The 27652-nt window shown below is 42.9% G+C and overlaps 1 protein-coding gene across 16 annotated transcripts in view; it reads left to right on the forward strand.

Moving 5' to 3' along the window:
* Positions 1-27652, forward strand: part of scrib (scribble planar cell polarity protein) — a 78534-nt gene that overhangs the window by 29657 nt on the left and 21225 nt on the right. For 11 of the 16 annotated variants that reach the window (XM_084939619.1, XM_084939603.1, XM_084939612.1 and 8 more), the window contains exons 2-27: positions 2380-2497; positions 7037-7115; positions 7691-7780; positions 9706-9762; positions 10030-10093; positions 11954-12028; positions 12236-12380; positions 13120-13238; positions 13402-13601; positions 14392-14558; positions 14674-14804; positions 14914-15036; positions 15243-15428; positions 15518-15874; positions 17249-17311; positions 19608-19697; positions 19782-19859; positions 19957-20274; positions 22319-22399; positions 23962-24201; positions 24563-24673; positions 24758-25051; positions 25163-25351; positions 25561-25680; positions 26904-26960; positions 27512-27568. In XM_084939619.1, the coding sequence (XP_084795745.1) occupies positions 2380-2497; positions 7037-7115; positions 7691-7780; positions 9706-9762; positions 10030-10093; positions 11954-12028; positions 12236-12380; positions 13120-13238; positions 13402-13601; positions 14392-14558; positions 14674-14804; positions 14914-15036; positions 15243-15428; positions 15518-15874; positions 17249-17311; positions 19608-19697; positions 19782-19859; positions 19957-20274; positions 22319-22399; positions 23962-24201; positions 24563-24673; positions 24758-25051; positions 25163-25351; positions 25561-25680; positions 26904-26960; positions 27512-27568 (3609 nt within the window). The remainder of the gene's footprint in view (positions 1-2379; positions 2498-7036; positions 7116-7690; positions 7781-9705; positions 9763-10029; positions 10094-11953; positions 12029-12235; positions 12381-13119; positions 13239-13401; positions 13602-14391; positions 14559-14673; positions 14805-14913; positions 15037-15242; positions 15429-15517; positions 15875-17248; positions 17312-19607; positions 19698-19781; positions 19860-19956; positions 20275-22318; positions 22400-23961; positions 24202-24562; positions 24674-24757; positions 25052-25162; positions 25352-25560; positions 25681-26903; positions 26961-27511; positions 27569-27652) is intronic. The other 5 variants (XM_084939610.1, XM_084939607.1, XM_084939618.1 and 2 more) reach the window with 3 other exon arrangements.

The raw sequence follows: 27652 nt of genomic DNA on the forward strand, positions 1-27652 counted from the left end.
GTTGCAGTGACAGATGGGGTAATATTGCACGGAGGGTGTGGACTGTGTATGTAGACTGTATTCATCTGGTAACTTAGGTAATGTGAGGTAAATGCACGAGACCTGTTGATGCGTGTGTTCCAATTATTCAAAATAAACACTGAGACCAATGCAAATTCCAGGAGTTTGCTGGGAGTAATGGCAAAACAGGAGGGCGTTGGAGTGTTGGCACTTACGCTCTCCTTATTGATCAAATTCTGGGTAACAAGTGTGGAGAAAAAAGCTCCCTGTAACCAGTAGTCGTAGTGTTGTGTCCCTCCAGGAGCTTAAAAACTCCGGTTCAAGTGTGGGGGTTCTAAAACCACCCTGAGGGGTTTTTCATCTTTAAGTTTTTCCTGTTCTGCCCAGTAAGGTTTCCTCCTCCCCTCCCAGAGGCTGGTTCCCACCTGGCTCCTGCACATGGTTACCTGTTCACATGATCACCTCTCAGCTCCCGTTTCTCGTTTCTGCCATTTGATCCCTCTCACCTGCTCCTCAATGAGCCAACGCCCACTCTCTGTTTATTTTCTCTGTTTATATTCTCCTCCCATTTCACTCGACATCAGGTGGGGAACTTCCAATCAGAATTTTGGAAAGTACCGGCGAGCCCATCATTGCGCTGCCAGCAAAAGACGAGCCAAATTTTTGGGGTATAAATGCCTTTTAACCCCTGCCAAACGAAACGCCTCGCTAGTTATCAGGAAATGTCTGTCATTGAGGAAATCAGTGGAGCTGAACACAAGCTTAAACACAGGCTTTCTCTCGGGATGTTTGTTTTTACCCTTATGTCAGACAAAATCCTCATAATACACATAAAAGAAGATTTGGCGCTATCTGATTTACTTCATATTTATGCAACGGTTTGGAAGCTGTAGCTAAGCAGGTTTTTAAAAATCTTTAATCCACAGTGGAGGAGGAAGAGCTTAGAAATTGTTTGGATTTTTCAGTTTAGTAAATGAATCATTGGTGATTGAAACACAAAAGTTGTTTTCAGCAGAAGATGCTGCTGATGGCTTGAGGTTTAATTTGAATTAAGGTCGAGGCTCCAAGCTTGCGGACGTGAGTGCACTCTATGTTCAGAAAAACAACCCGAAGAATAACTTTATACAAATTCCTTTTCCAGAATGCTTTAGTCGGCAAGTTCCTGAAGGCTGTTCCTCCCTGTCCGAGCAGTTGATGGGACTGTTGACAGGGTGGACAGTGGATCCTCTGTGGGCCGTACAATCCGGGTCTGATTAAGAGGTTAATAACTGCATAGTTCTGTCCTGTTACTCTTGCTGCTCCTCGCCAGCTTGTCTTGTCTGTCCATCTGAGCAGCAGATGACACGCACACAGTGCGGCTGGCGGAGGAATGTTTCTGAACGCTCGCCTCTCCAACAACCGGGCTCTTGTGAAAGCACTTGGCACGGCCACAGCCGCAGCACTCTTCCCAGCTCTGCGAACGAAAGCCACTTTGTTTGGCTGCCATTGCCATGGTGTGGAGGAATTTTTTTTTTTTTTTTTTTTTTTTTTTTTTTTTTTGGGAGAATATAAGGATGGATTTTGATCCCCCCCCCCCCCCCCCCTTTTTTTTTTTTTTTAAACCAGTTGTTCAGATGCTGCCCTCTTTTGCACATAAAGGATGTTTCATGTTGAATTTATGGTTGGGCAGAGAGGAATGTCAACAACACTTGAGAAACACAACTGAAATCATTTGTAGGACTTTTGACCAAAACAATGAACTAATTTATCTATTAGGTGTTTGTTGGAGTCATTTACTTATCTTGTGTGTCAATTTTTGCTTATCTTTTGTTTTGTATCTTTTGTATTTTCCTTTCTCATAATGTGCCTTTGTGGGGGTATAGTTAAGTTAAAGAGTCTGTGTTACCTTATTTTACAGAAGTTTCTGCATTTTCCTGTAATTTGATAATAATAACAAAAACTGGTTGGAAAATATTTTTATTACCGTCCTTCAGGGAAGGTTAACACTACCTTGAAGAGAGGCAGTATTATTTTTGGGATTGCTGCCAGACCTTTGACCTTGTTTCAAGTTTGCTGTTGATGTAATCAGTGGAATCAATCAATAAGGAAAGGAATCATTAATTGCGCCCTGTAATCATAACTAAATTGTGGATATGCCTGAGGCTGCATGTGGACCATCATCAGCTCTTAATTTTATGTGAGATTGCATTGCTCTTACTACTCCTGGTCTAAAAAGGAACATTAATAAAGCTGAAACAACTAGTACATCAGTTAATCCGGGGACTGAAATCGTGAGATTTTTTTGATCATTAATTCTCAAATGCTATCATCCTGCTGCTTGTGCATTGAGCCTGATTGAAAGAGTTATTCTGACTAATGTTGTTTAATGTGTGTTTACAGCCTTTCTTCAGACTACTGAACCTCCGGAAACTCGGCCTGAGTGACAATGAGATCCAGAGACTCCCGCCTGAGGTGGCTAACTTCATGCAACTGGTGGAACTGGACATCTCCAGGAACGGTACAAGCTCACTGTGAACCATCTGTCATAACTCTCATAAAACCACCCTTTGACACATTTTTTTTTAAAGTATGTCCTCATATGGGGATAGTGACTTTAGTTTACAGCATAAAACAATAAAGTCACCACTGTTTAGCAAAGTATAGAAAACATTATGAAGTAGGAGGACATAACCAGTGTTTTGATCGCCCAGGACCAGTAAGAACTGCATATTGGGCAAGTTTATTGGCCAACTTTGTAATGAAGTTTCCACCAGTGACAGTTGTGTTCACCCGTGAAACCCCTCGCTAACAAACATTTATCTTTTTATGCTGCCACCCGCTTATTTTCACATTAAATGAAGTGACTTTGACTTAAAAGGTCCAAATCTGATGGTTTTAAACAACTTAAACTCATCTTCATATCAATGGGACTGACAGTTTTTACCCGTCACTGAATGTAGCTTCCAGAGTATGACACGATGTGTGCTCTTTATACATGCGGAAAGTACTGATGCAGGGGTCACATTGGCTTCAGTTAAGTTAAGCTTTATGTTATAAAATTGGGGTCAGGTTGTGTGAGGTTAGTGAAATAAAGCGGTTAGTCTTATTGGGGTTGAAAGACAACATGAAGCCAACGCTGTACATGGCCAGACAGCACAAGCGCTTCATTCGCATCGGTGACTAAAAATCGATGCATGACGACGGTAAAACGTACCACAAGTATGTGTAGAAATAAAAAGAATACAAGGTTAAAGCCCAGAAGCATCTATTTTTCATATCAGCGGTCCAGCCTCGTGCCGAAGCCTCGTTTCTCTGACACACACAGTGAGCTGTTAGGAGCCGCCTCTGTGCCTGAGACGGCGAACCCAGCTGAAGTCAAAGAAAACACTTTTCTAGACTTCACAACAGCCCTTGTTACTCTAATCATAATAATCATAATAAAACCAGTGAGGGTAAAAAGCCAGTAGTAGCACTTTATCAAATCACCTGTTCCACAAGGTTAGACATGAAGCTTCAGCTTCTCCCATAAACCATCACTTTATTTAACACCATGACGAAGATTTTAGAAATAAAACCTGCCTGTATGCAGATTAATTGCTGGAGTAGTTTTCTATGATCGTTATATTTGCATTTTACATCTTTAAGTTTGCTTCAGGCTGACAGCAGTCTTTCGTTGTCACTGCAATACCTGCAGCATGCAGTGGAAACAAATTTTTGCACCCCAGTGTAAGGAGAGCATGGTCAGATCAGTTAAATATTAGCTAGCCCTCTGTGCCAGATTCAGATAGCCATCTATACATCTACGCCTAAATGACAAAACCATCCAAATCAAACTGCTGATTCAGCCCTCGGTCAGAAAGGTAAGGTGAAACCCACGTCTGAGTTTGCCCAGCGATATTATTTTCTGCTGTAATGCGCACAAATATCTTGCCCTTTCCACGTCCTTGAATACTTCACATACACAAACGCCGTGGTAGTGGCAGAAAGGTCTCTGTGTTAGATAGGAGACATCTGCCCTGCTACACACTGCATCAAGTGCTGGGGGAGGCAGTGTGCAGTGGCCTGTGAGGGCCTTTCCCATCTGTCTGCCTGTCCGCTTCCCCACTCCTGCTGCAGGACAGTGCTGAGCCAGATACATGTGATTGGCTGCTTGGCTCTGTAGGGATTTCTGAGTGTGCACCTGCAGCTTCCAGTAGTGAAAATACATTTTGCAATGATGCCACTAGGTCATATTTCCTCCCCTGCCTTTTTATATGTGCACTAGACTAAGCAACCAAGAGTAAAGTAAACATTTAAGCTGTTTGGCACTGTATAAACTATTTTGCTACCTCTTAATGTCAAGGTAAGGTGGCGTCGTTGACCTGCCTTCTGGAAGGCACTAATTTCAGCAGGGCTGTGACGTACTCTCAGGGTGCCAGGCAACTACAGTGTCAAGGAGATGAGACTTTCTGCTGGTCCCATGTAAAGTTTTAATCATTTGCCCCAAAATTAATATGATTATATACTTCTAACTTAGTTTATCATATCACAGCGTAGTTATTAGTAGACTTATATTTTAGCTTACGACAACAAATCTGCAAAAGGTTTAGTAACTGAAACTATTGATGGAGTCTTGCTGCAGGTATCGACAGAGGTGGTCAGCTGTGTAAGACCTCGGGTGGATGGGAGCAGGTGAACGGCTCGCTTTCATTCACGTTTAAACTGTGAAGAGTCGGTTTGATGACTCATAACTGAACAGTTTGCTACACACGTCGACTCCAAAGGTGGACATGCTCTGTGTTGGTATGAAACATGACATGCTTTTTGGCATCTGTTGAACATAGTATTTACACGAAGAAGCATTGTTTTAATCATAAAATTACTATTATTTATTAATTTTTTTTCACTTTTTGCCTATAATACCTTAGATCTATATACAGCAATAGAAGCGTGCACACCATCTGGCTGCAACTTTATTTTATATAATTTTGTCTGTCTTTAATTCCTTCTTTATCTTTAGCCATGAATTTTACTAGAGAGACGGGCTGCAATCAAGTCCCACCAACCCCCCCACACCCCAGGGGAAAAAGTTTGTGGCTTTCCACTGACTGTATTGTACTAAACATAGGCTACTAAAATAATCCTCTGACTTGATGTTTTCAGTCAGCTTAAGGCGTTTTGTTAGTGTTTCAGCCCATTGTTGCGTGTTGATTGTTTTCCCTTGTTGGGGGTGTGGTTTTCATAGTATTACACAATGCTCTCTGTCTTTATACTCAGGAAATGTAATGCAGTTAGATTCAGATGTATGTATCAAATGTAACTGATATAATTCAAATTATTGAACTAAATTTTTTGCAGCTGTGTGTGATGGACTTTAAATGTTGCTCTGAAGATGGGGAACAGGTTTGTGGCCATGCACAGTCAGTTGCCTTCTTCAGAGCTGGTGTGTTTAGACAGATAAAATGAAAGAAAGAGTCAGTCTGCGATTAAATGGGATCAACTTGGCAGTTACATGTAAATTGTTCAATATGGCGAGTAAGTGTAATAAACTGGTGAAAATTGCAAATCTGTTGCTCTCTGCACACACAAAAACTCATAGTTACGTCTTACAGTCTTGCCAGAATCTCATAGGTTTGAAACTAATTCAAAAAAGGCACCCGGCAGTCTTGTTTTTATATAGGAATATAATAAGAACACACCAGTTTCAATCAGCTGACCAAAGTCTCAATCACACAGAGACGTCCCAGACAAGTTGCACTGATTGGCGGAGACTGGCTCGGATTGATTACACCACGCTGCTGACGCTTGCAAACCCTCAGCAATCTATGAGTGATTGCAGTTAGTCTGAATACGATCGCAAACACCTGTGTATCAAAAGTGTTCGCCCAGAATCTGCTGTCGCACACTCAACCTGTGGGCAACCAGTTGGTCACCGCAACTCCTTATACACAATCTCAAACATTAAATGCAATCTTTGGACAACCACAGATTTTTACCCTAGCCACAAAGAGGTATTTTAGTGTGACTGAGCCATGACTGATATGGTATTGTGTGCTCACCTTAGTTTTAATTTATGTTCATTTGGTTATTTTTGCCACCATAAGAAGTGTTTGTGATTTTCTTGAGACTGAGATCTCTGTGTAAAGTAAAGTAAAGTGTAAAGTGTGCGTGTTAGTCCCCATAGGGAAATAGTTCCTCTGCATTTAACCCATTCACCCAGTGGGCAGCCACCAATGCAGCGCCCGGGGAGCAGTGTGTAGGGACGGTACCTTGCTCAGGGGTACCTCAGGGTAGCCGTTCAGTGGAGTCGAACCCCCGACCTTCTGATCATGGGGCCGCCACTCTACCTACTGAGCTATCCCTGCCCTGACATAAGTCACTTGCTTTGAAAAGGTGTTTCCTTTGACAAGTGCTTATTATATCAAAATCATAAAAACTTTAATAAAAGAATAAAGGCTAAATATTAAGCAATAAAACATGACTAAAAACTGAAACTGAAGCAAGCAAATGTAGTTTTGAAACCTAATGAAACTAAATTGAATTGAAAAAAGGAACATGAAAACAAAATGCTAATGTAAAAATTTAAATTATACCACACTATTAGAACTGGCACCGATATCAGCCCTGTTGAATGAGCTGGTTAAATTAATTTTGTACTAAATTTTCAAAGCTCATGCGATGAAGAGCTGCAAGACTTTGAAAAAGGATAGATATTATTTCATAATGAATAATTATTTGGTTCCTGACTCTAAATGGTCATTAATAAGAACAAAAATCACGTGAATTAGCTGAAACACATATGTACATATGTCTTTAATCACCACTACTGGCTTAGATCTTCACAATCAGTGCATCCCTGAGAAAATCAAGATGTACTACTACACTTTGACCTCTGCAAAAAAAACGTCTCATTTTTCTCTCATTTTCTTTTCTCTGACTTCTCTGCTCTTTGGCATCTGGTTGTGGTTATGAGGAACTTTTTAAAATCATTCGCTCTATAGCATCAGCTCGTTTCACGATCCACATCTGTGCATCCACAACGCTGACTCCTCCTCCTCCTTCTCTTTTTCTCCTGCAGATATTTCTGAGATCCCAGAGAGCATTAAGTTTTGCAGGGCCTTGGAGATTGCAGACTTCAGTGGAAACCCCCTCTCCAGGTAAGTGCATTTCAACAGCCCATAATTTTTTATGATCAGTGTGGGAAAATATAAGAACGGGGTATTCCCAGATACAGTAACGAGAGCAGAGTTGTGGGGGCAACACTGTTTTGACAGACGAAATGAAGCGTGAGTGTCATTTTCTTTGCTCTAATTACTTTGCTAAGTGTGCAGTGAACTGAACTTTTAAATATTGTAATTGTTCGTGTGTGTGCATGTAAACAGTATATTGAGTTTGTGGAGTGTGATGCTCGTTTCACTGCTAAGTAAGGATTAGGAACAGTAAATGAACACATGTCTGGAGCTGATCATTGTTTTGCGTGCTTACTACCGCTTGGCTTAACCAGGATACCAGTTAATTCCCATTATAGCCCCGTTCACCTTCATCATCTTCTTACCCCCTGTCATCAATAGCTCTCCGTTCCTACTATGGAAAAGCGATTGAACAGCTGGCAGAAACTTTGATCCTGATTTCTTTAACAGATGTGGAGGGCTAGTAGTCAGTGTGTGAGTTGGCTGTTGCCATTAAAACAAAAACCTAACAGACACCATTTTCCTCTCTCTCTCTGCCTCAGATTGCCGGATGGTTTCACTCAACTCCGAGCGCTCGCTCACCTGGCCCTCAATGATGTGTCATTACAGACGTTGCCCAACGACATTGGAAAGTATGTACACGCTCATTATGGCTCATAGAAGACAATCTGATAAGTTAAAAGGGTTGTTTTTGTTTAGTTTTTTTTTTCAAACTGTTTTTCCTCTTGGTTAGAGTAAGAAAAAAATAAAAGCAACACTGACGCAAGTGGGAGCATTGGCTATCTTTTATCTCATTGTAAATGAAAAACCTTGCTCCTGGTCTGGGACGTCGTGAAAGGCCCCTTTGTCCTCTTTCCAGCACTGTGCCGATGCCGGTGCCTAATCTAGAGCCAGGTTCATTCTTTTTTTACTGAAGAACAACCGGTGCCAACAAGCTGGTAGTTGGCAAAGCACAAAAAAAACTCATGAATGGAAAGTTGGAACCACAGATCAGGGTATTTCCTGGCTTAAAATTGGCTTTTGGGAATGAGGGGTGGCTGTGAATGTATGCATGATTGGTTGCGCCAATAGTTGACAGTGAGTGCTGTGTTACTGTACTTCATGTAAGTGCGCATTTTTCTGCCATTGCTGGTTATTAGATGAAGAAAAATAAATTTTATGCAAAAACAAATGAAACCGAACTTAAAAGATCACAATAGTTATAGTATTATTACAAGCCTGGAGAGCTTCCCTTTGGGGAAGACTAAACTAAATTGAAACAAAAGCCAAATATTCTTGTGTTCAGGATGAACCGGGGCCATGTCAGTGGCAACAGGAAGGGTTCCCCAAGAAATGACTGAAGCCTGAAGGATCTGTTCACAATTACTTTCTTACAATATTACCCCAAATTTTGCTGTATCACATTTAGTTCTCAGACCTGCTGCAATGTGGGACCAGTTCTCAGAAGTCAGGCCGAGCTGGCTTCGCACAGGCAGAGAAAGTGTTTCCATGTTGGAAAATGGCAATCCCACGAGGGGCCAGACATGTACACTTTACTGACATGCTTTAATTTGACGTTAAATACAGCGCATTCTTACTATGATCCATTTAGGCCCTAAGGCGACCAAACAGTTTTACTGACTAAAATGACAGAGAGGTTAATTTATTATACATGAATACTCTTTGAGCATAAACTATCCACCTCAAAGCTCCTGCAGTTATAAATCTTGTTAAAGCAATGCTAGCCATGGTTCACTGCAAAACATTACAGTGGTAGTAATTAGAATTGGGACAATTGGGTAACGAGATGAAGAACAAAACACTGTAAAAAGTTGTAGGAAAAGTAGACTCGGACATTTTTATCATTAAAATATTGTAACTACATATATAAATAAACTGCTGGGATTAAAAGTGACACGGCTTGATCACGTCAAGTTTAAAACCTGTCTGAATACAGGGCTGCCTATATTCTACCATAAAGCCAGCTTAATGATCCATTTCCAAACAAAAGAAGGAGGAAAGAAATCCTGATGTTTCAGCAAAGTAATGAGTCTTCATATCTTTTATATTTGGTCTTGCACAGTTTTTTTTTTTTTTTTTTTTAAAGATTTGAGGCGCCTCACATATCTCTACTGATATCTGTCTTTGGCATCAGATTTCCTTATTTTGTGCCAAAAGCAGAGGGTGCAGCAGTCGCTGTGCACACTTTAGTGACAATTCACAGGCTAAGATAGAGAACCTAAGTGCTTAAAGGTTGCAAAAAGGGGCAACTGTAGCCTGTGGCCACTGAGATTTACAGATGTGCACGAATAAAGCGAGCGTGCAGGTTCTCGAGGAGTACCGATGTGCTCTGAGGAGGCTGCGGGCCACTGCTGTTCTCAGACAGATGGAAGAGTCCCTCACCACGCCTGGCAGCCCAGACGAACAGACCCGCCATCTGACTAACCAGCCTGCCTCTCCTCTCCCTTCTTTTCCTCCCCCATCCTTTATTCTCTTCACCTGCCAACTCCTGCCCCTCATATTTTTTGTTTCTCTTCATTTATGTGCCTCGTGTTCTCTGCCATTCCTGCTTTTGTAGTTTGGCCAACCTGGTGACGTTGGAGCTCAGGGAGAACCTGTTGAAGTCTCTGCCCACGTAAGTTTTTCATCTCTGCTCATACCACACATACATATTTCACTCTCCACATCTTTCATTGGGGTGTTTTGTCACTGCTACTTTTACCTGTCAATTACTGTAGACGTTTCGGGAAAGGCACACACCACAAGTTACTTGTAACAGCAGGTTTATGAACGTACATCACTACATGTGAATGAATGGTATGGTGTTACCAGTTGGAGCCGGAGCTCTTTGTTCTTTGAGTGCACATATTTGTGTGACGTAACCGGTCGTGCTTTGATACAGGTCGCTCTCTTTCCTGGTGAAACTGGAACAGCTGGACCTGGGCAGCAATGAACTGGAAGTTTTGGTAAGTCAGCGTCTCATCCCCTTAAATGATCATCATCGTGCTGAGACAACACCCATGATTGTGTCTTAAAATAATATTTTTCATTTTCGCACAACCAGTAGAGCAGACATACACACACGCACACACTCTCAAATTGACACGTATCACAAATATCCCTCTCACAGTCCCACCACAGTAATTATGATCCAGACCACATGTTTACTTCACCAAACGCAGCCCAGCCAGTCTGAAAGAAGTGAAGCCCTGCCTGCACTACCCCAGAGTGAGTGCCGGTTTTAGCCCGGGAACACCCACCTGTCTGTGTAGGACAGAGCAAACAATGTCTCATGCCCTGACGAGGGCGGAGGCTGAACAAACAGTTGACATCATGATGAAACCTTGCCTGCATGCCTGTCATAGACCATCGCTCAGCCAGTTTACATGCTCCTTAATTATTTCATATTTTAAATTTGAGCTCATTTCAAGATCCTTCAGTTGAATTTTTTCCTAAAATCAGAATCTGATTTACCAACAGTAGATTAAAAAAATCTACTGAAAAATCGGTGTCAGACTAGAAATCTCTGAAAGTCCTGCTTCAGTACACTAATAACCCATTGGGAAAGATCATATGCATATTTAAAGGAGAGTTTTTGTGCTGATTCTTGTACTCACTTGTCATAGCCTTGAATGGTTCAATCCGTATTTATCTTATGTTGGATTTTTGTGCAGCCCCTGTGCATCTATGAGATCTGAGGTTTACTTGTACATTTACTGACCTCATTATTACCATTGTAAATTTACATACTTGATATAAATCAAGGAAAAGCATAATAGGGTCACCTTTAATTTTTATTTAAGCTTCTGTTTCAAAGTTTGAATTGTCCTCTACAGGTTTGTGGGGATTGTTGCCTGAAGTATCAAAGGCATATTTTTCCAACTCGGGGAAAGTGTAGAGTTGGAGATTTGAAGTAATTTTACTGGTGTAGCTGGTAAAAACAGAAGTAAAGGCAAAGCTGAAGCAGTACTTTAGCTAATTGAGCCTACCGGTTAAATACCCTCAACCATATCCAAGGGCTGTGGGTGGATTCCTCTGAAGGGTTTCTGGGCTTACCCTTAGGGATAGGTCTTTAGGAGAGACTTGGAGTAGAGCCTTTACTCTTCTGTATCCAAAGCAGCCAGTTGAGGTGTTACAAACATCTGACTGGGATGTCTTCTGGAAGTTGATAAGGCACTTTTGGGTACATCTGACTGGGAGGAGACCAGATTATGCTTCTTAGCTGTCTTGGGAACACCTCACCATTCCCCAGGAAGAACTGGAGGAGGTGCCTGGCGAGAGGGAGGTTTATGGGAATGTTTTTTATACGATTGCCCATGTGACGTGGACAACACGGGACAACAGAACTTCTTGAGCTAGTGAACTTTTTTGACAACCTGCCAGATGGCCAGGACTCAAGTGAAGTGCAAAAATGACCAAATAAAACAAAAGTGATGAGTGACAAGAAGAAGACGGCACTGTTGGTGAGGCGCGCGCGTGTGTGTGTGTGTGTCAGCTGTCAGAGAAGAGAGATGGTAAGAAAGCACACCTGGTACTGATGTGTCAGAAAAGTCAAACTGAAAGTCGGAATCCGGTGGGAGTCGTGCTAGTCAGCGCTGATTTCAGCTTCAAGCATCTGAAGCAGTCTGTGGTATAACTGAGGCTGACATCAGATCTTTCTGTAACAGTCATCCACAGATGTCACATGATTTTTCTTTTCCAAATTCTCAGCCCCTCTAACAGATTTCAAATGAAGCACGATCTGCACAACGTGCAGTTTTAACACAAATTAGATTTTACATAAAAATATGGCCACTCACTCTCTTTTCTCCCCTACTTTCCTTTAGCCGGATACCCTCGGCGCTCTCCCCAACCTAAGGGAGCTGTGGCTGGACCGTAACCAATTGTCCTCATTACCACCAGTAAGTACAGTTTTTTTGTTTTTTTGTTTGTTTGTGTCCTGATTTTGTCCTGATTTTCATGAAGTTCCAAACTGTTGCTTTCATGCAGAATTTACTCCCACTAGCAGTTTTCTTCTTTTTGTGTTTGCTGGATTGTATTGTGTCTCTATAGCTCACTGTAAGTGGTAATTTGTGTGTGTGTGTGTGTGTGTGTGTCTGTGTGTGTAGGAGCTGGGAAACCTTCGTAGGTTGGTGTGTTTGGATGTGTCGGAGAATCGTCTGGAGGAGCTCCCGTCAGAGCTGAATGGCCTCCTGGCTCTCACAGACCTGCTGCTCACACAGAACCTGCTGGAGGTCATCCCGGACAGCATAGGTGAGAAACACCAGGGGAAGGACAGGTTTTTTTTCTGTGTTGGTGTTTATTACCAACACAGATTGGTAATAAACACCAACATTATTCTGTGGTGTTGATGAAGGTGTTGGTGTTTATTACCTTTGTTTTGTAACTAACTCAGTAATTCAATAATAATTCAATAATGTTCTTCCTGTAAACTGTGTGTTATCTTGTCAGTGAAAGTTTTTGCACCTAATCATGAAGCCATATTAAGTATACACTGGGATATGGCTCTAGTGTGATCTTAAACAAGAACAGCACTGCCCCCTACTGGAAAAATAATGCCAATGAAGCACAGATATGTGTTTAATTGCAAGGACTAATTAGATTAACATATTTTACAGTATGTTGTCCGTGAATCTTGCAAACTCACGTCTACATATTGCAGCTTAGATGGTGCATCATAAATAAGCTGTAATGTGGGCTAAGTCTGTGCTTCTGCTGTTCCTTCTTCTTTGCCCTTGCTGTGGAAAGAATACAAATAATTTCTTAGTAGTGAAGTAAAACAGATTTTAAAAATCGTGAGAACTGCCCACTGCAGCCTCTGTCTTTGTTTTTCATTTACGCTTTTCTGCATAAAACGCTTGCTCAAAATCGCACACATCCACACACAGATATATTAAGAAACACGTATGTGATCTGAATGAAAAATAGTGCAGCCCAGTAGTGAAGTGTACGATGTTGTGTATTGCTAAATGTTACCGTGATTTGTCTGCAGGGTCTCTGAAACAGCTGTCCATCCTGAAGGTAGACCAGAACAGACTGACCCATCTGACTGATTCAATAGGCGAGTGTGAAAACCTCACAGAACTTGTCCTGACGGAGAACCTGCTACAGGTAGGGACGCACAGTATAAACTGCTTCCTGCAGCCCTGCATTTGACCTATTAGGGGTTCATGCACACCCATTAATAACTAAGTCCCATTAACAATAATTATGTTGAATCACTGATTCCAGTGGTTATTAATGGCTTTCGTCTCCCTCCCTTTCGCTTTCAAAGTCGCTTCCTCGCTCGCTGGGCAAGCTGAAGAAGCTGACCAACCTGAATGTAGACCGCAACCGGCTGGGCAGCGTGCCCAAAGAGCTGGGTGGCTGTGCCAGCCTCAACGTCCTCTCGCTGAGAGACAATCGCCTGGGCAAACTGCCTGCTGAGCTTGCAGATGCCACCGAACTGCATGTGCTGGATGTGGCTGGAAACAGGTACCCTTACTTAACACCGTAGACCGTTAATAATGCACAGCAGCTTTCACAGCAAAGGTTGAAGACCTGAAGAGAATGTCTGCCAAAATAGATAAAACAAAGACGTTGCACCGACACTTTTGCCCTTGTAGTTCGTAATTTCATCACAGGTATGACTTTGTGCAAATTGTTTGTTACTGGAATGATCTGAAGCATAATTATCGCTGTCAAAGTGTTATTTCAGAGACTTTTATTCTTACATTCTCCTACAGTCTCTTTGCAAGTCAAAATAATCCTAGCTAGGCTTGTACTGGTGCGTGCTGCCCCCTCATTTCACTGTTTTAACAAGAGAGTGGCCTTACAGCAAGGGTTGTCAAACTGGGGTGGGGTGTGAACAACCGGTCACCAGGAGGTAATTTACTAATCAGAAGGTTGGTGGTTTGATCCCTGGCTGTTCAAGTCTGCATCCCAAAGTATCCTCGGGCAAGTTGCTTTCTGAATGCATGCGAGTAGGTGAATGAGGCATGTTGTGTGCTTAAGAGGAGTAGGAAAGTGCCATTTAACCATGACAGTGGTCCTGTAGACCACAGTATGTGAGGAAAAGTGTAAATGTCTCCCATGCCTGCTGCAGTCTCATTGGCTCTGACAGGCATGTTGAAAGAAATTCAGATTTGTCTCACAAAGACGCCAGCCCAGCTGATGTGCTGTTCTGAGTGTACTGACAGGAAAGAAGGAAACAAACAATAGATCCACCTTAAAAATCTTAGAAATTTTAAGCTCATCTATCTGTCCCGACCTTACTTTTATCCAGATTACAAAACTTGCCTTTCGCCCTGACAAACCTCAACCTGAAGGCCATGTGGCTCGCAGAGAACCAGTCTCAGCCAATGCTCAAGTTCCAGACAGAGGACGATGAGCGAACAGGAGAGAAAGTGTTAACCTGCTATTTGCTACCCCAGCAGCCTTCCCCAAGCCTAGGTAAGCAACATGCTTTAAATAAGCATTTGAGTATTCAGACCTGTTAGAAGCATGTATAGATGATATTTATTTTAACTGGAACACTTTTTCTTTTGCCCTCTCTCTTTATCTGCAGAGAACCTGCTGCAGAACAGTGTAGATGGTAGCTGGACAGACAGCAACCTGAACAGAGTGTCGGTCATCCAGTTCCAGGAGGAGACCAAGGCTGAGGTGGATGAGGATGATGAGGCTGCTGCAGAGCGTAGAGTGAGTAAAAACTAAACAAAGCAAACCTGACCCATCAGCACAAAAGCTAAAAAAAGAATAATGTCGTGCTTAAATGAAAATCAGATAAACTTGCTTTTTTTTTCTTCAGGGCCTTCAGCGCAGAGCCACACCGCATCCCAGTGAGCTGAAGGAGATGAAGAAAGGGATTGAAGAGAGGAGGAATGAAGCCTACACATCCAGACAGGACGAGGATCAGTCCCTGGACCCACAGGTACATAACGTCTAATAATGATTAATGAAAACGGTCAGAAATATGGTCACCACCAAATTAAAAAAAAATAAGCAAATAGCATTTCATTTCTTGCTGCTAAGCTCCAGTATTACAAACAACTAAACTCAAAATTTGCTCTAATACTGCCTGACTAGCTGCTGCTGTGGTACATGCTGATATAATAAAAATGATGTCATTGGTTTTAGGGAAAAAGGCTCAGTGACCTCTCCAATCAGAGCCATGACTCACAGGTGTCTAACAGCACGCTGTCGGCCACCTCCCACGAGGACAGACAAAATGTGACTGAGGCCTCTCACATGGAGAACCGTGTGGATGGCCCTTCCCCTCAGGATGAGGATGACCTTGATGAGATGGAGGTGGAGTACATTGAGGTAAATGGTGGATAGGTTTTCTCCTCATTTCATGGATTCAGTCTTTGTTTCTGTTAGACTCTAAAATCCTCTTCCTTTCTTTTCTCCAGCCCACTGTGCACTTTGCAGAAGAACCCATCATCCGAGGTGGGGACGAGGACCACGAAGAGGACGGCGAGGACGGCGAGAGGAGTGACGAGGAAGACAAGAGGCCCATGGAGAAGCGTCTGATACGAAAGGACACGCCACACTACAAGAAGCACTTCAAAATCACCAAGCTGCCCAAACCCGAGGCTGTGGCCGCTCTGCTGCAGGGCTTCAGTCCCGACGCCCTCAACTCTTCTGCTCAGGCTGCCGAGGACGAGGAGGATGAGGAGGAAGAGCAGAGTGATGGCACTCCTCAGCACCGCCACAGAGTGGAGGAGGCAGAGGACAGCCGGCATCAGGTCAACTCCAGCCAAGTAAAGGTAAAAGAGAGATCCAAACACTGGCAGGGTGCAGTTCAGGAATGTAGAAAGTGTTATATATCATCACAGCAGGACATGCAGTACACACCAAGTCAGCATATTTTAGGATTTAAAACTTTACATATATATTTTTCCTTGTTTGTTGCCTCTTTGCAAACATTTGATATTGTATGCATGGAGAGCCTTTGCCACCTTGCAAGCTGCATTCACTTAAGATGGATGTGGCGTTGCATGCAGGGTCATTCCTGAGATGAAGCCGCCCTGCTCTTGTGCTATAAATCCAGGGTGATGCATTACATTCATTGCAAACTCACCAACAGCCTCATCTGGCCCCCTCAGATTTTGCCTCTCCTAGCCTGTTCCCCCACAGAAAGCATGCAGACATGTCGGCATAAATCAGCCACAGGCCATTGTGATCCCTTGTTTCCATACAAGACTGCATTCAGATCTTTGTCTAAACCTTTTTTTTTTTCCCTTTGTGGATAAATTCAGCCTTTCTTGCTCAACACTGGCGCGCCTTATCATCAGTTACCTGCTGATTTAATTGAATATTGACACTTGCACACTGCTTTTGTAACATTGTATGCTTGTAAAGTATGAATGAAATGAGTGAAGGATGCTCGGGAGCTGCTTATCAATGAATGTCCTTGTTGATCATTAGACTTATTAAATTGAGATCTGTTAATTTGTGTCACGCTAATTGTAGAAATCCTTTTTAACCTAATGATCAAACATCATCATGAATCTGTTTGGTGTGTGGGTATGGGTGTGTGCGTGCGTGTGGGTGACTGAACTCGGACCAACCAGAACATGTACTGGCAGAGCTGGAACACAACATCGAATGAGCCTGGCTTGCGTCACATGGTCGTATTTTCTTTCACTGGGTTTTTGTAGGGACTTTGTTCTTCTAGTAAATCAGTTTCTGCATCATTTCTTTTGTACTTTCTGTGAATCGTTTAGCTATGTTTATATTTTTTTAGCCTGAAACTGACTTCTTCACCTAAATTTAAGTCTTGCTCCTGGAGGAAATTGCTGTTGATGGTGTGGAGGCTGGGCTTGTTGTGGTTTGGGAGCTTTTGCCTTCTTTTGTCCACTCTCTCTGCACTGTATTTTTTGCATTCTGGCTCAGCTCCTTGGTCTTGTCTTTCCACCTCTGCCTGTATTTTGCTTTTGGTGGCTGGGGAGTGATTGTGGATTCACTTCTGCTTCACAACCTGCAAGCAGACAGTGGCGTGTTGAGTGTCTGGTGTGTCTGGAGGTTTTTATATATTTTTTTTGTTCTGTTTTGTTTTTTTTGGGTGTGTCTGTCTGTGTGCATATTTTTATTTTGGCCTGACTAATCCGCATGCCTCTTGCTGGTTCCTGTCCTAACAGGGGGTGTCATTTGATCAAGTCAATAATCTGCTGATTGAACCTGCTCGAATTGAGGAGGAAGAGGTCTGTACCTACTCTTTCCCATCCACTCTTGTCTTTCCGTCCCTCACTCACCCATTCATTTGTCCACCCATACTCAGAAGTGGAGAAAACTTCCCACAGAAATCCACGGTTAATCCGAGCCGATCACTAGGGAACCCCTCTAATCCCAGCTCATTCACAGGAGGGGCCAGTGTGGCAGAACCTGAATACAGGACTGAAACGGACACTATTTATTTCTTCCTTCTTCTTACTGGACAGCTGGAGTGTGGACACTTTAACCCTGTGATAGTAAACATGTAGTGAGAGTTTCATTCTCAGCATTTTGTGCTTTTTGGAGTCTAAAGCAGAGGGCCAGGCACTTGATAACATTTAACTTTTAATTTAACTTTTGGCCTTTTAAACACAACATTTGTGGTTTTCCATTGATCCTTCCCTTCTGGGTTTTATAACAAACCAATCACAGGTCATACCTGAAAAACAGCATTTGTTTAATAAATTGCCTGAACTCAGTGAATAAATTAAGTTTTTTTTTCTTTGTAATCATAGTAAGATTGTTACTTCCACCTCAAAACAAGGTAGTCATCATTAACTGGTGATTAATTAACCCCGCCCCCTCAGTATTTGAATATACACACCAAAGATATAAAAAAAAATATATACCACCAGTTCCTCTGTTAAATAAACAGTGTGAGGAAAACACGGAGAACAGGTTCTCAGCGAGGAGTCGGTATTCTTATCATTGCACGTGCTGCAGATTGATCAACCATATCTGATGTTTTTGCATATAGGTTAAACATGTAGGTTAATTTCAGTGCATTTACAGCAGCTTTGCACAGCTTGCACATATTGCTATTTTGAAGGAAACTCTGGCCTTTCCAGTTATTGAGTAGTTGAATTCTCCTCTTCAGGCTGAACCAGATCTTTTTCTTTTCCTTCTATAAAAGAGTTAGTGCCATGAAGATTTAAGTTTGCAGATATTCAGTCAGTCCAGGTTCTGGCACACTCTGCCTCTCCCCTGCCTCTCCTCTGCTTCTGCTGCTTTGCTCCTTTTTCATCCCGTCCAGTGCCTTGTCACCCTGGAATGAATGGGCTGGTTACATTCTGATGAGGCAAAGCCACTTTCCCAACTTCCTCTAGGTTTTAATCCAGCTTCCAAACAGGATAACCGGTGGATGGATGACAAAGCTGATTTTTGATTGTGTAAATCTGTAACACATGGCTGTTATTTCAAGTGCAAGAAAGAGCTTGTTTCAGATTTGCTTTTGTTTTTGTTTATTCCCTCCATCTACATTTTTTTTTTTTTTTTTTTGCATGATTCACTGTATATCGGTACATTTAGTATGTTTAGTGTGGGTGATGAAAATTTGCAAGAAACATTTGTTTTCGCTCTAGTCACACTGGAGTCTCAAAGCAAGGACTCCACCTTTAGGGCACTTAAAACTGTTGTCTGTTACTTCCTTCCATCTGTACCTCATTTGTCTCCATTCCTCCCCTTTTTGCATGGCCTGCAAGTATGCATAATGTACACAAGTCTACACTCCAATTTATACATAATACACTTTGTTTTGGGAAAAATGTTGGTCTCACTGAGTCCAGCCGAAGCATTTTTTACACAGTGTGTTAGAATTCATGTCCCATGTCAGTTCATTGGTTAATTGGTGGATGATTTGGGTTAAACTTTTTGTTCGTGCTTTAAATCAAATTCAGGCAAACACAAAGCCATCTGCCTCCCATTTAAACTGGCATAGGCCCATAAACTGACACTGAAGTCAGCATTTATCCATCAGCACAAACAAAGGGTGCAGCACTGATTGACGCCACCTTCTTGCTGAAAGAGGTTACCCACGACTTAAAATACAGGGTTCATCAAAAAGAATCATCCAATTTTAAAGTGCTTTGAACCTGCAGCTGTGAGTAAGAGCACATTCGTGAGTTTCACGTGGTTGCCGGTAGATAGCATAACAACAGCACTGACTCCAGACATGCTCACTAAAGTATGGAAGGAGTTTGGCTATCTCATGGACATTTACCATGCGTCCGGAGGGAGGCACATTGAGCACTTGACACTGCAAGCTTTGCATAAAACTTTATATTCATGCATTTTAAAAATTTACCACATGGTTCTTTCTGTGTCCATTACTTAAAAAATGTAGCCTTTCAAAATCAGATAATTCTTTTTGATACACCCTGTATAAACCCAAACAAAACAAAGTAAATCGCCGTGGGCTCATTTTCCTCTTAATCTGCCCTAAGACAAGTAGGCTTTTTATGGGTTTTCACTCCCAGTATTGTTGACTCCCCCGTCCTCAACTTGCAGCACACCCTCACCATCGTGCGACAAACAGGCGGCCTGGGCATCAGCATTGCTGGTGGAAAAGGATCCACGCCTTACAAAGGAGATGACGAGGTAGGGCTGGGTACCTGGGGTTTGTTTAGGTTTGGAAGTATTTGAGGTCACAGACTGACTGTGTTAATGTTTGGTTGCTTTTAGGGAATCTTCATCTCCAGAGTGTCTGAAGAGGGTCCTGCAGCCAGAGCTGGAGTTAAAGTGGGAGACAAACTGCTGGAGGTAAACATCTGCATGTCTGTGTGTGACAGGGAGGGTGACTAAGAAGAGTGTTTTGTTTGTTTTGTTAAACAGAAAACAAACAATCTCCTTGTCTCAGGTAAATGGAGTGGACCTCCACGAAGCTGAGCATCACACAGCAGTGGAAGCTCTCCGCAGCTCCGGTGCTACAGTTTCCATGACAGTGCTGCGGGAGCGCATGGTGGAACCAGAGAACGCCATCACCACCACACCGCTTAGGCCCGAGGATGACTACTTCCCACGGGAGAGGCGGAGCAGCGGCCTTGCCTTTAACTTGGAGAACAGTCCAAGCGGGCCGAGGCAGCGGTTCTCCACCTGCCTCATCCGTAATGACAAGGGGCTGGGATTCAGCATTGCAGGGGGGAAAGGCTCCACGCCGTACCGCACAGGAGACACGGTGAGGAAAGAAAAGAAAAGAAAAAAAAAGAGCCCCAGCTGGCTCCTTTCGATGTGGAGGAGCCGCGGCTCGACTCTGAGCCCCTCCCAAACGACTGAACTCCTCACCCTATCACTAAGGGAAAGCCTATCCACCTTTTTCTCATCCTCTGAAGATCACTTCTTATATTGAGCTGTCAGATACACATCATAAAGTTCATAGTGCTGACATCAGAGGCAGAGAGGTGACGGTTGTGACAGTACAGACATTAAATTCATTATGTGACAGATGAGGCAGAATTTATTCGCAAATGGAATAAAAATGTTGATATGTAGAAAAACAGGCTGCGGTTACGTTAATCTGTCTTTGTGGATTGACCATCATGTTGCCGTCTGCTTACAACCGTCTATGGTGCACTCTTTGTTGTCATACTACAACCAGTTCTGAGCGGGTAAATGATTTATTATGCATGAATGCCAGCTAAATTATTGAGAACATAACTGATAGATTAATCCATACTTTGAATAATGGTTGTGGATTGTTCCCAACACCTGGTAAGCCCTGTCTGCATGTGAAGCGATTGATTTGCTTTGCTTCTGTAGCTGAAACTTGGGCACTACTGTAAGAGTCCAGGCCTCTTGTTGCCAAGGTGACCCTCTTATGTGTTTACCATCCCATCATTTTCCACCCAGCAGCATCTTTTGCTCCCATATCAAACACCTCCCTCATAGTTGACCTGCCCACCGAAATTATAGTTAAGTAAACCTTAAAAGTAAGAGTAATTTATATTTAATTGAGTTTTATTTAGCCTGATAGGAGACAGGCACCTCTTTACAAGACTATCAGATCACAGTGTCATGTCTGATGTTAAAATAAGCAGCACAAGGGACAGATGTTTATCTGAGATCTGTATCATGTTGTAGTTCATTATGCAAGTTTGTGTAAACATCCAAGCAGAGCGTCCTCTGTTTGAATCAGTTAAATTGCATTACAGAAGTATTCCTCTCATTCATCTTTAGATGATTTAACACAATACTTCATTGAACTGACTCAGTTCTTTGAGGGAGTTGTTTAGTTCCTCAGATTGAGATGTGATGGCTGCTTTATTTTACTCGTGTGATGTATGCAACCTTCTGTCAACGTCCAAATCTGGGGAATGAAGAAGGGAATAGAGGAAAAACATCCAAAACTGCAGACAGTGCCTCATACTATCAGTAAAAGGGTTTTCAAAAAGTGTGGTTTGAAAGTTAGGAAGTGAAGTCACATGTTTGCAGTAACAGTCTCAGTCAGAGCGAATCTGTCTTTTAACGCTGTCTATTCTGGCCACAGCGCTTACAGTCATCTCCTGGGAGACGCCGATATGAATAGCCAGCCTTGACACTCGATAGGCCTGCTGTAATTTGGACAGGGCGACATGTATATTTGGGCCAGCACACTGCTGCTCTGCAGCTCGAGCAGCTCCAGGAGCCCACAAAGAGGGAAGGAGTCATAAACATAAGATTTAAGCGGGTCTGACTGTAAGTCTTTCCTCCCTTTCAAAAAGCCTTTTGAAGTGGATGCAGTGACTCACCTGGTGGATGTGAATTGGTGCACTAGACTTTGCACATGCATTTGTTTACACATTCTGTTCATGTGGGACAGGCTAGCAGCTAGGCTGGGTTTTTATTGGTGTACAAACGGTGTAATGTGTCTGAGCAAAGGGGACAGCGTTTCAGCGCTCGTACTTTGTAACGAGCTGCTGGCAGTCGAGGCTTTTATAATGCGTTTTAACTATTTGGCGCTGACCTGTTAATCAGTTATATGTAGAGGTTGTTTGTGTGTTGTCTGGCAGCGTGTGCTGCTAATGTGTCGAACTATGTCAATTTTGCAGCAGTCACGAAAACAAATTCAGTTTTTCTTTCAGTGCGAGCGTTTACATATAGGTCTGTGGTTTGTTGTAGCCATCGTTCAGAATGATGCCGTTGTTAGTTGCAGTATATGAGAATGTTTGAGTAAAAAATAAGTTATCCACAAATGTGCAGAAATGTTTTAAATCAGTAGTCGTCCTTGTCTTGTTTTGTTTTAGGGAATCTACATCTCTCGAATCGCAGAGGGCGGAGCGGCACACAAAGACAGCACGCTGCGTGTGGGCGACAGGGTGATCTCTGTGAGTACTACCATCCTTCTCCATCTGGACACTGTAGTGTTGACTGTGATCAAAGCAGGGCTTTCTTTACAAACAGGAATAAGTTTATCCCAGAAAAAATTTAGACATGAATCCCAAACAATTAGGTATCGTTTTTGTGTTGTGAGAATTACAGCGATACAACATTTTTCCTACATCTGGTAAATGCGGCATTTACTTTTTGACATTTTTGTTGCATTTTTATTGTGAAACTGTGTCATTTGTGCCAGCATCACTGCTTTCATAAGTCAGTTTTAGGCTTTGTGTGACTGACATTGTGTTTCCATCCTGAGCATATGAATTAAAGTTATCTCATCAAAATCTCACACATCACGTCCATGAGTTAGTGATACGGTCCTCATATTAAAGCCATTCTCTATTTGGATTCGATGAAGATTTTTTATTTGCTTTAGTTAAATATTAAAACATTTAGCCTTTGCATGATCTTTCTTAGCTTTTCATTTTCTTTTCATCCCACTCCAAGCTTTGCTTTGTGCTCCCGTATCTTTCTGCGTATTAGCAACTCTTCTGTCGCATGTTTTTGTCCGGTCACATGCACATTTGCACACTTTGTTATTTACTGTAAATGAACTGATGATGATCAGATCTGTTTCTTTACTGCACTTCCTGCTCTCTGTAGTCACAGAAAAGCTTCCTGAATGGTCCTCTTTGCCTTCTTTCTGGATTTCCTCTTTTCTTTCATTGGCTTCTCTTTGGTTCTCTTTTCCTCTCTCACGCTCTCCTGTTGTGCATGCTCACTAATGCATTGAGTACATCTCCTTGCCTGCTTGGTGGTGGGTATGGTGTTGGGGGTGGAGTGGGCTGAGCCTGTTGCTCTGCTGATTTTGTGGAACACGAGTTACCACAACAGCAGGAGCTGCAGTGTGTCAGCCCGTGGTAAGAGCTGGTACTGTCGGGTCTGTGCCGACCTCTGCTTGTCACTTTGGACTAGACTGCATGCCTAAAAGCTACCCCTATTTATTTGATCCTAAAACACACATAAACAGTAATGAAATGGTTAATCTGTGGTGTCTGACGACTTCTTGTTGCCTTTGTGGACTTAAGATCATTTTTGGAGAAGCTACACACTTCCACTGAAGTTTTAAGTAAACAAAGGCAAGAAGTGCTGAACTGATTACATGAAAAGATAGCAGCATGGGCATTCATGAGCTCACTTCAGGCAGTTTGATGAAAAATAGTTCTGCTTGCTTGCAGCTTTTCTCCCTCAGGGACGCTCTGCCATCTTAAATTGCCTGCAGCACCCCTCACTTTCCGTATAAGATCCTGCTGCTTTGTGTAGGTGTTTGGTTCTTCTTTAAATAACTCGCTTTGGCGCACTTGAAAAATCTCAGAATTAAAAATCAGATCGGTTTAGAACTTAAACATTCAGTTTTCATTTTGGGTAATGAATGGAGAGAGCGATGAGAAACGACTGTTGGCAGGCTGGGTTTGTTGTCAAATATTCATCCTATGAGTAGAAAATGACCAGTGGGAGCGTCCTGGTGGGCTGACACCCTCCGCGGTTGGTTTTACTGTGAATCCAGATCAATGGTGTAGACATGACAGAGGCCAGGCATGACCAGGCAGTAGCGCTCCTTACCGGCACCTCCCCCACCATCGCCCTCCTGGTGGAGCGTGACTTGAATGCACCAGGGGGCTCTCCAGGTCAGACCCGGGCACGAGCCCACTCCCCTCCACCCCCAGAACCATCAGATTCTCCAGACCAGGACGAGGAAGGCCTCGGGAACCATCTGAGCCGGATGGAGGACGAGTATCCCATTGAGGTGAGAATTTGAGGACTGACTTGTGTGTTGAATAGTTTTGGTTTTTGTTTAGTCGTTTTAGTAGCCATTGCTGTAGAAACGTCATTGAAGCACTCAGTGTTAATGCTTGTTTATGTGGCCCCGCCTTATCCTTATTGCTGTCCAGTTCCAGAGAAGATGGTGTATGGTATGAAGGCTTGAGTAGTTAGTAGCTGTCAATAAAGCACTAATGGTGTGGTTAAATAGAAAGTTGTTTTTGATATTTATTAGACTATAACAGATGTAGATTTGACTTGAGATGTTTGAGTCGTCGTCTTTACATTCAGGCTTTAAATTATTTTTCAAATCTTCTGCTAAAGCCAATCTAACCTAATCCTAACAGGAAGTTACCCTGGTGAAGTCTGGAGGCCCTCTAGGCCTGAGTATTGTAGGAGGCAGCGACCATGCCAGCCACCCTTTTGGTATCAATGAACCTGGGGTGTTCATCTCAAAGGTATTACTGTAAAACAGGTGTATTCTTACACTTTCATCTCCTGAATATGTTGCTTGACTCCGTGACTTCACCTCATTTCTTCAGGTGATTCCTCATGGGTTGGCAAGTCAATGTGGGCTCCGTGTTGGAGACCGGATATTAGAGGTGAACAGCATTGACCTGCGACATGCCACACACCAGGAAGCTGTGCGGGCCTTGCTGGCCAACAAGCAGGAGATCCGTATGTTGGTACGACGGGACCCTTCACCGCCGGGAATGCAGGAAATCATGATCCAGAAGCAGCCTGGAGAGAAACTTGGTATCAGCATTCGCGGAGGGGCCAAGGGACATGCTGGAAATCCTTTCGACCCCACAGATGAGGGCATCTTCATCTCAAAGGTTCTTTAGCAATCCAAAGCAACACATCTTGGCACGACTCAGCTTTAATTTTGAGGTTATTATCAACATGAGAAATGTGAACATGCTCACATTTTTGACTGTTATCTGCAGGTGAGTTCGACCGGTGCAGCAGCAAGGGACGGGCGACTGCAGGTTGGCATGCGAATTCTCGAGGTGAACAACCACAGCCTGCTGGGAATGACGCACACGGAGGCGGTGCGAGTGCTCCGTGCTGTCGGGGACTCTCTGGTCATGCTGGTTTGTGATGGCTTTGACCCTTGCAAAGTGGCTGCAGTGGAGGTGAGATGACATGAACAGTCAGATTTGGATATGTACAGTTTATTATTATTATGAACTTACCAAACCTCTAATCATTCAGTCTTTATATTAGCTAATGTATATTCCTTTTTATCATGTACCTGGCTTGAGTGTTTAAGTAGAACTATAGCTTTCAGTTAAAAACATCTCCATTTTCAAGGGTTTAAACTGTACTCTGTGTTGGTTTTCAGGCATCTCCGGGTATCATTGCCAACCCATTTGCAACCGGTATTGTGCGAAAGAACAGTATGGAGAGCATCTCTTCTATAGACCGAGACCTGAGCCCAGAGGAGATGGAAATAATACAGAAGGTGTGTTTTTACTACAAGTGTACATTTTAACTTCTATACATAAATTATATATAAAAGATGGCCACTACAACATTGATTTTTGCACTCCTTACGCTCAAAGTTTAGCAGTTTAGCTGGTGAATCTAAAAGTGAACTTATATGGATGAGAGGGCAGAGTGTTATCTGCTAAGACCACAGTCGCTCAGATCTAGAGTTGGTAGATCTGAGCGAGGTTACTGGCTTATGCCATGTGAAATCGATTTCAAAGAGGGCATTGAACAAAACCTTTAACCTTGTTGTTATAGTTTTAGTCACTACCAGATTGGTGTGGTTGCCTCTAGTTTGCATAGAAGACACACACTTGTCTCCAAATACTCCGTGATGAATAAACAGGCAATGGCGCATAATGCGCACCTACCAAATTATGCTTCCAATAGAATCATAAATTAGGATAATGAAGCAGGACATGCTTCAGATGCATTGCTACGTTATAACCATGGAGTGTGCCTCAGTTTCGACTCACTCTTTAACTCCAGCTTCCAAACATTAAGATGTTCAGCCTGCGGCTTCACAGCAGGATTCACTAACCAACTGGTGGCAACACAGTGGCTTCATTCTTTAATATATGGTCTATGATTTGAAGTTCATTTTGCTGCTTGAGAAGCTGCAGATTTTTTCACTTGTGCACGAGCTTCATTTTTTCATTACATTGCTATCACTGATCTACTTAAGGTCAGGTACTGATGGTATTGATTTTAACATGCAGAACGCACTTTTGAGGCTCCTTAAAGATCCAGCAGATCCACGTAAGTGCAGTGCAAAGCTGGCGTACTAACCAAAGCCACTGCCATTCAGCGCAACCTGTGAATCGGATGTGTTATTCAGCAATTCTGCCACACCAGCACAGTGCTTCCACAGCAGTTTGGTGTTAGCAAGTGGAGTTGTACAGATTTACTCATTTTGGGCATGCACGCCGCACGTACCCATCTTACTATCGGAGCGGCCAGAATGCGCCAGCCCAGTTGTTTATTTTGTCCAGATTAGTTTTTGGGAGGCTGCCCGTTCTAAAGGAATGCAGGGTCTGCTGGTTTATTGAATGCCATGTTTCTGCTGTTTCTCTGCACACGTTTAGGCGTAACCACGTTTGCCAGGGCTTATTTACAGAAACTGAATTGCCTCTGCTGAGCTTTACATGATGAACAGTAGCTTTTAGCATTGTAAGGTTAAATGTTGGTCTTCGTCAGGAGTCTGAGATGGTGAGAGAGACATCACAGTGGGAGCGAGAAGAGATGGAGAAAGTGGTAAGTGAAATTGAAAATCATTTGTTTTGGGAAAGGTAGAGAGCAGATTGATGAAGATGAATCAATGCAAGAAAACTCAGTTTTTCTGTGCCAGTATAGCTGAAAATAAATTATACTGGGTCTGCAGGGTGGAGTTAGAGTCACATCCTCACGTTTGCCTGTTACCGGGTGAATGAAGCTTCCCCTCTGCACCCTGTGTGGGCATCATGTTTGACAGAACTGTTCCTGTAATGTCCCACCTTGCATGCTTTTTCTGCTCCTATAGCTGATGAATAGAATACTTTTTAATGTGTGTGGGTTCTATCCTTTCTTTCCCTTCTGTTTCTTTTTTTCACCTATCCTCTACCTTTGGTGCGTTATGTGTGATCCAAAATCATCCAATCATTCCATCTCCATACCACTTTCCGCACTGTTGTTTCTCTTCTCTCTAACACTACTTTCCTCGTCTTCCTCTTTATTTCAAACCTCATCGCATTACTGTGTGGCTGTGTGTGACTGTGTGTCTTCCCCTCTGTACTTCTCCTCTTCCTCCCCTTCCTCTCTTGGTGAAGGAGCGAATGCGCTTGGAGCGTGAGGAGGCAACTCGCCTGCTAGAAGAGGAGACTGAGGTGAGATACTCCTCATCGGCAGGTCCTCGGGTGAACTTCCTGTCTGCAGTTTAGACACAAATGCTAAATAAATGTGTCTTAAAC

Source organism: Perissodus microlepis, chromosome 9 (genome assembly GCF_051167445.1).
Source record: "Perissodus microlepis isolate ML-2025 ecotype Zambia chromosome 9, ASM5116744v1, whole genome shotgun sequence".
In the NCBI taxonomy this organism is placed as follows: domain Eukaryota; kingdom Metazoa; phylum Chordata; class Actinopteri; order Cichliformes; family Cichlidae; genus Perissodus; species Perissodus microlepis.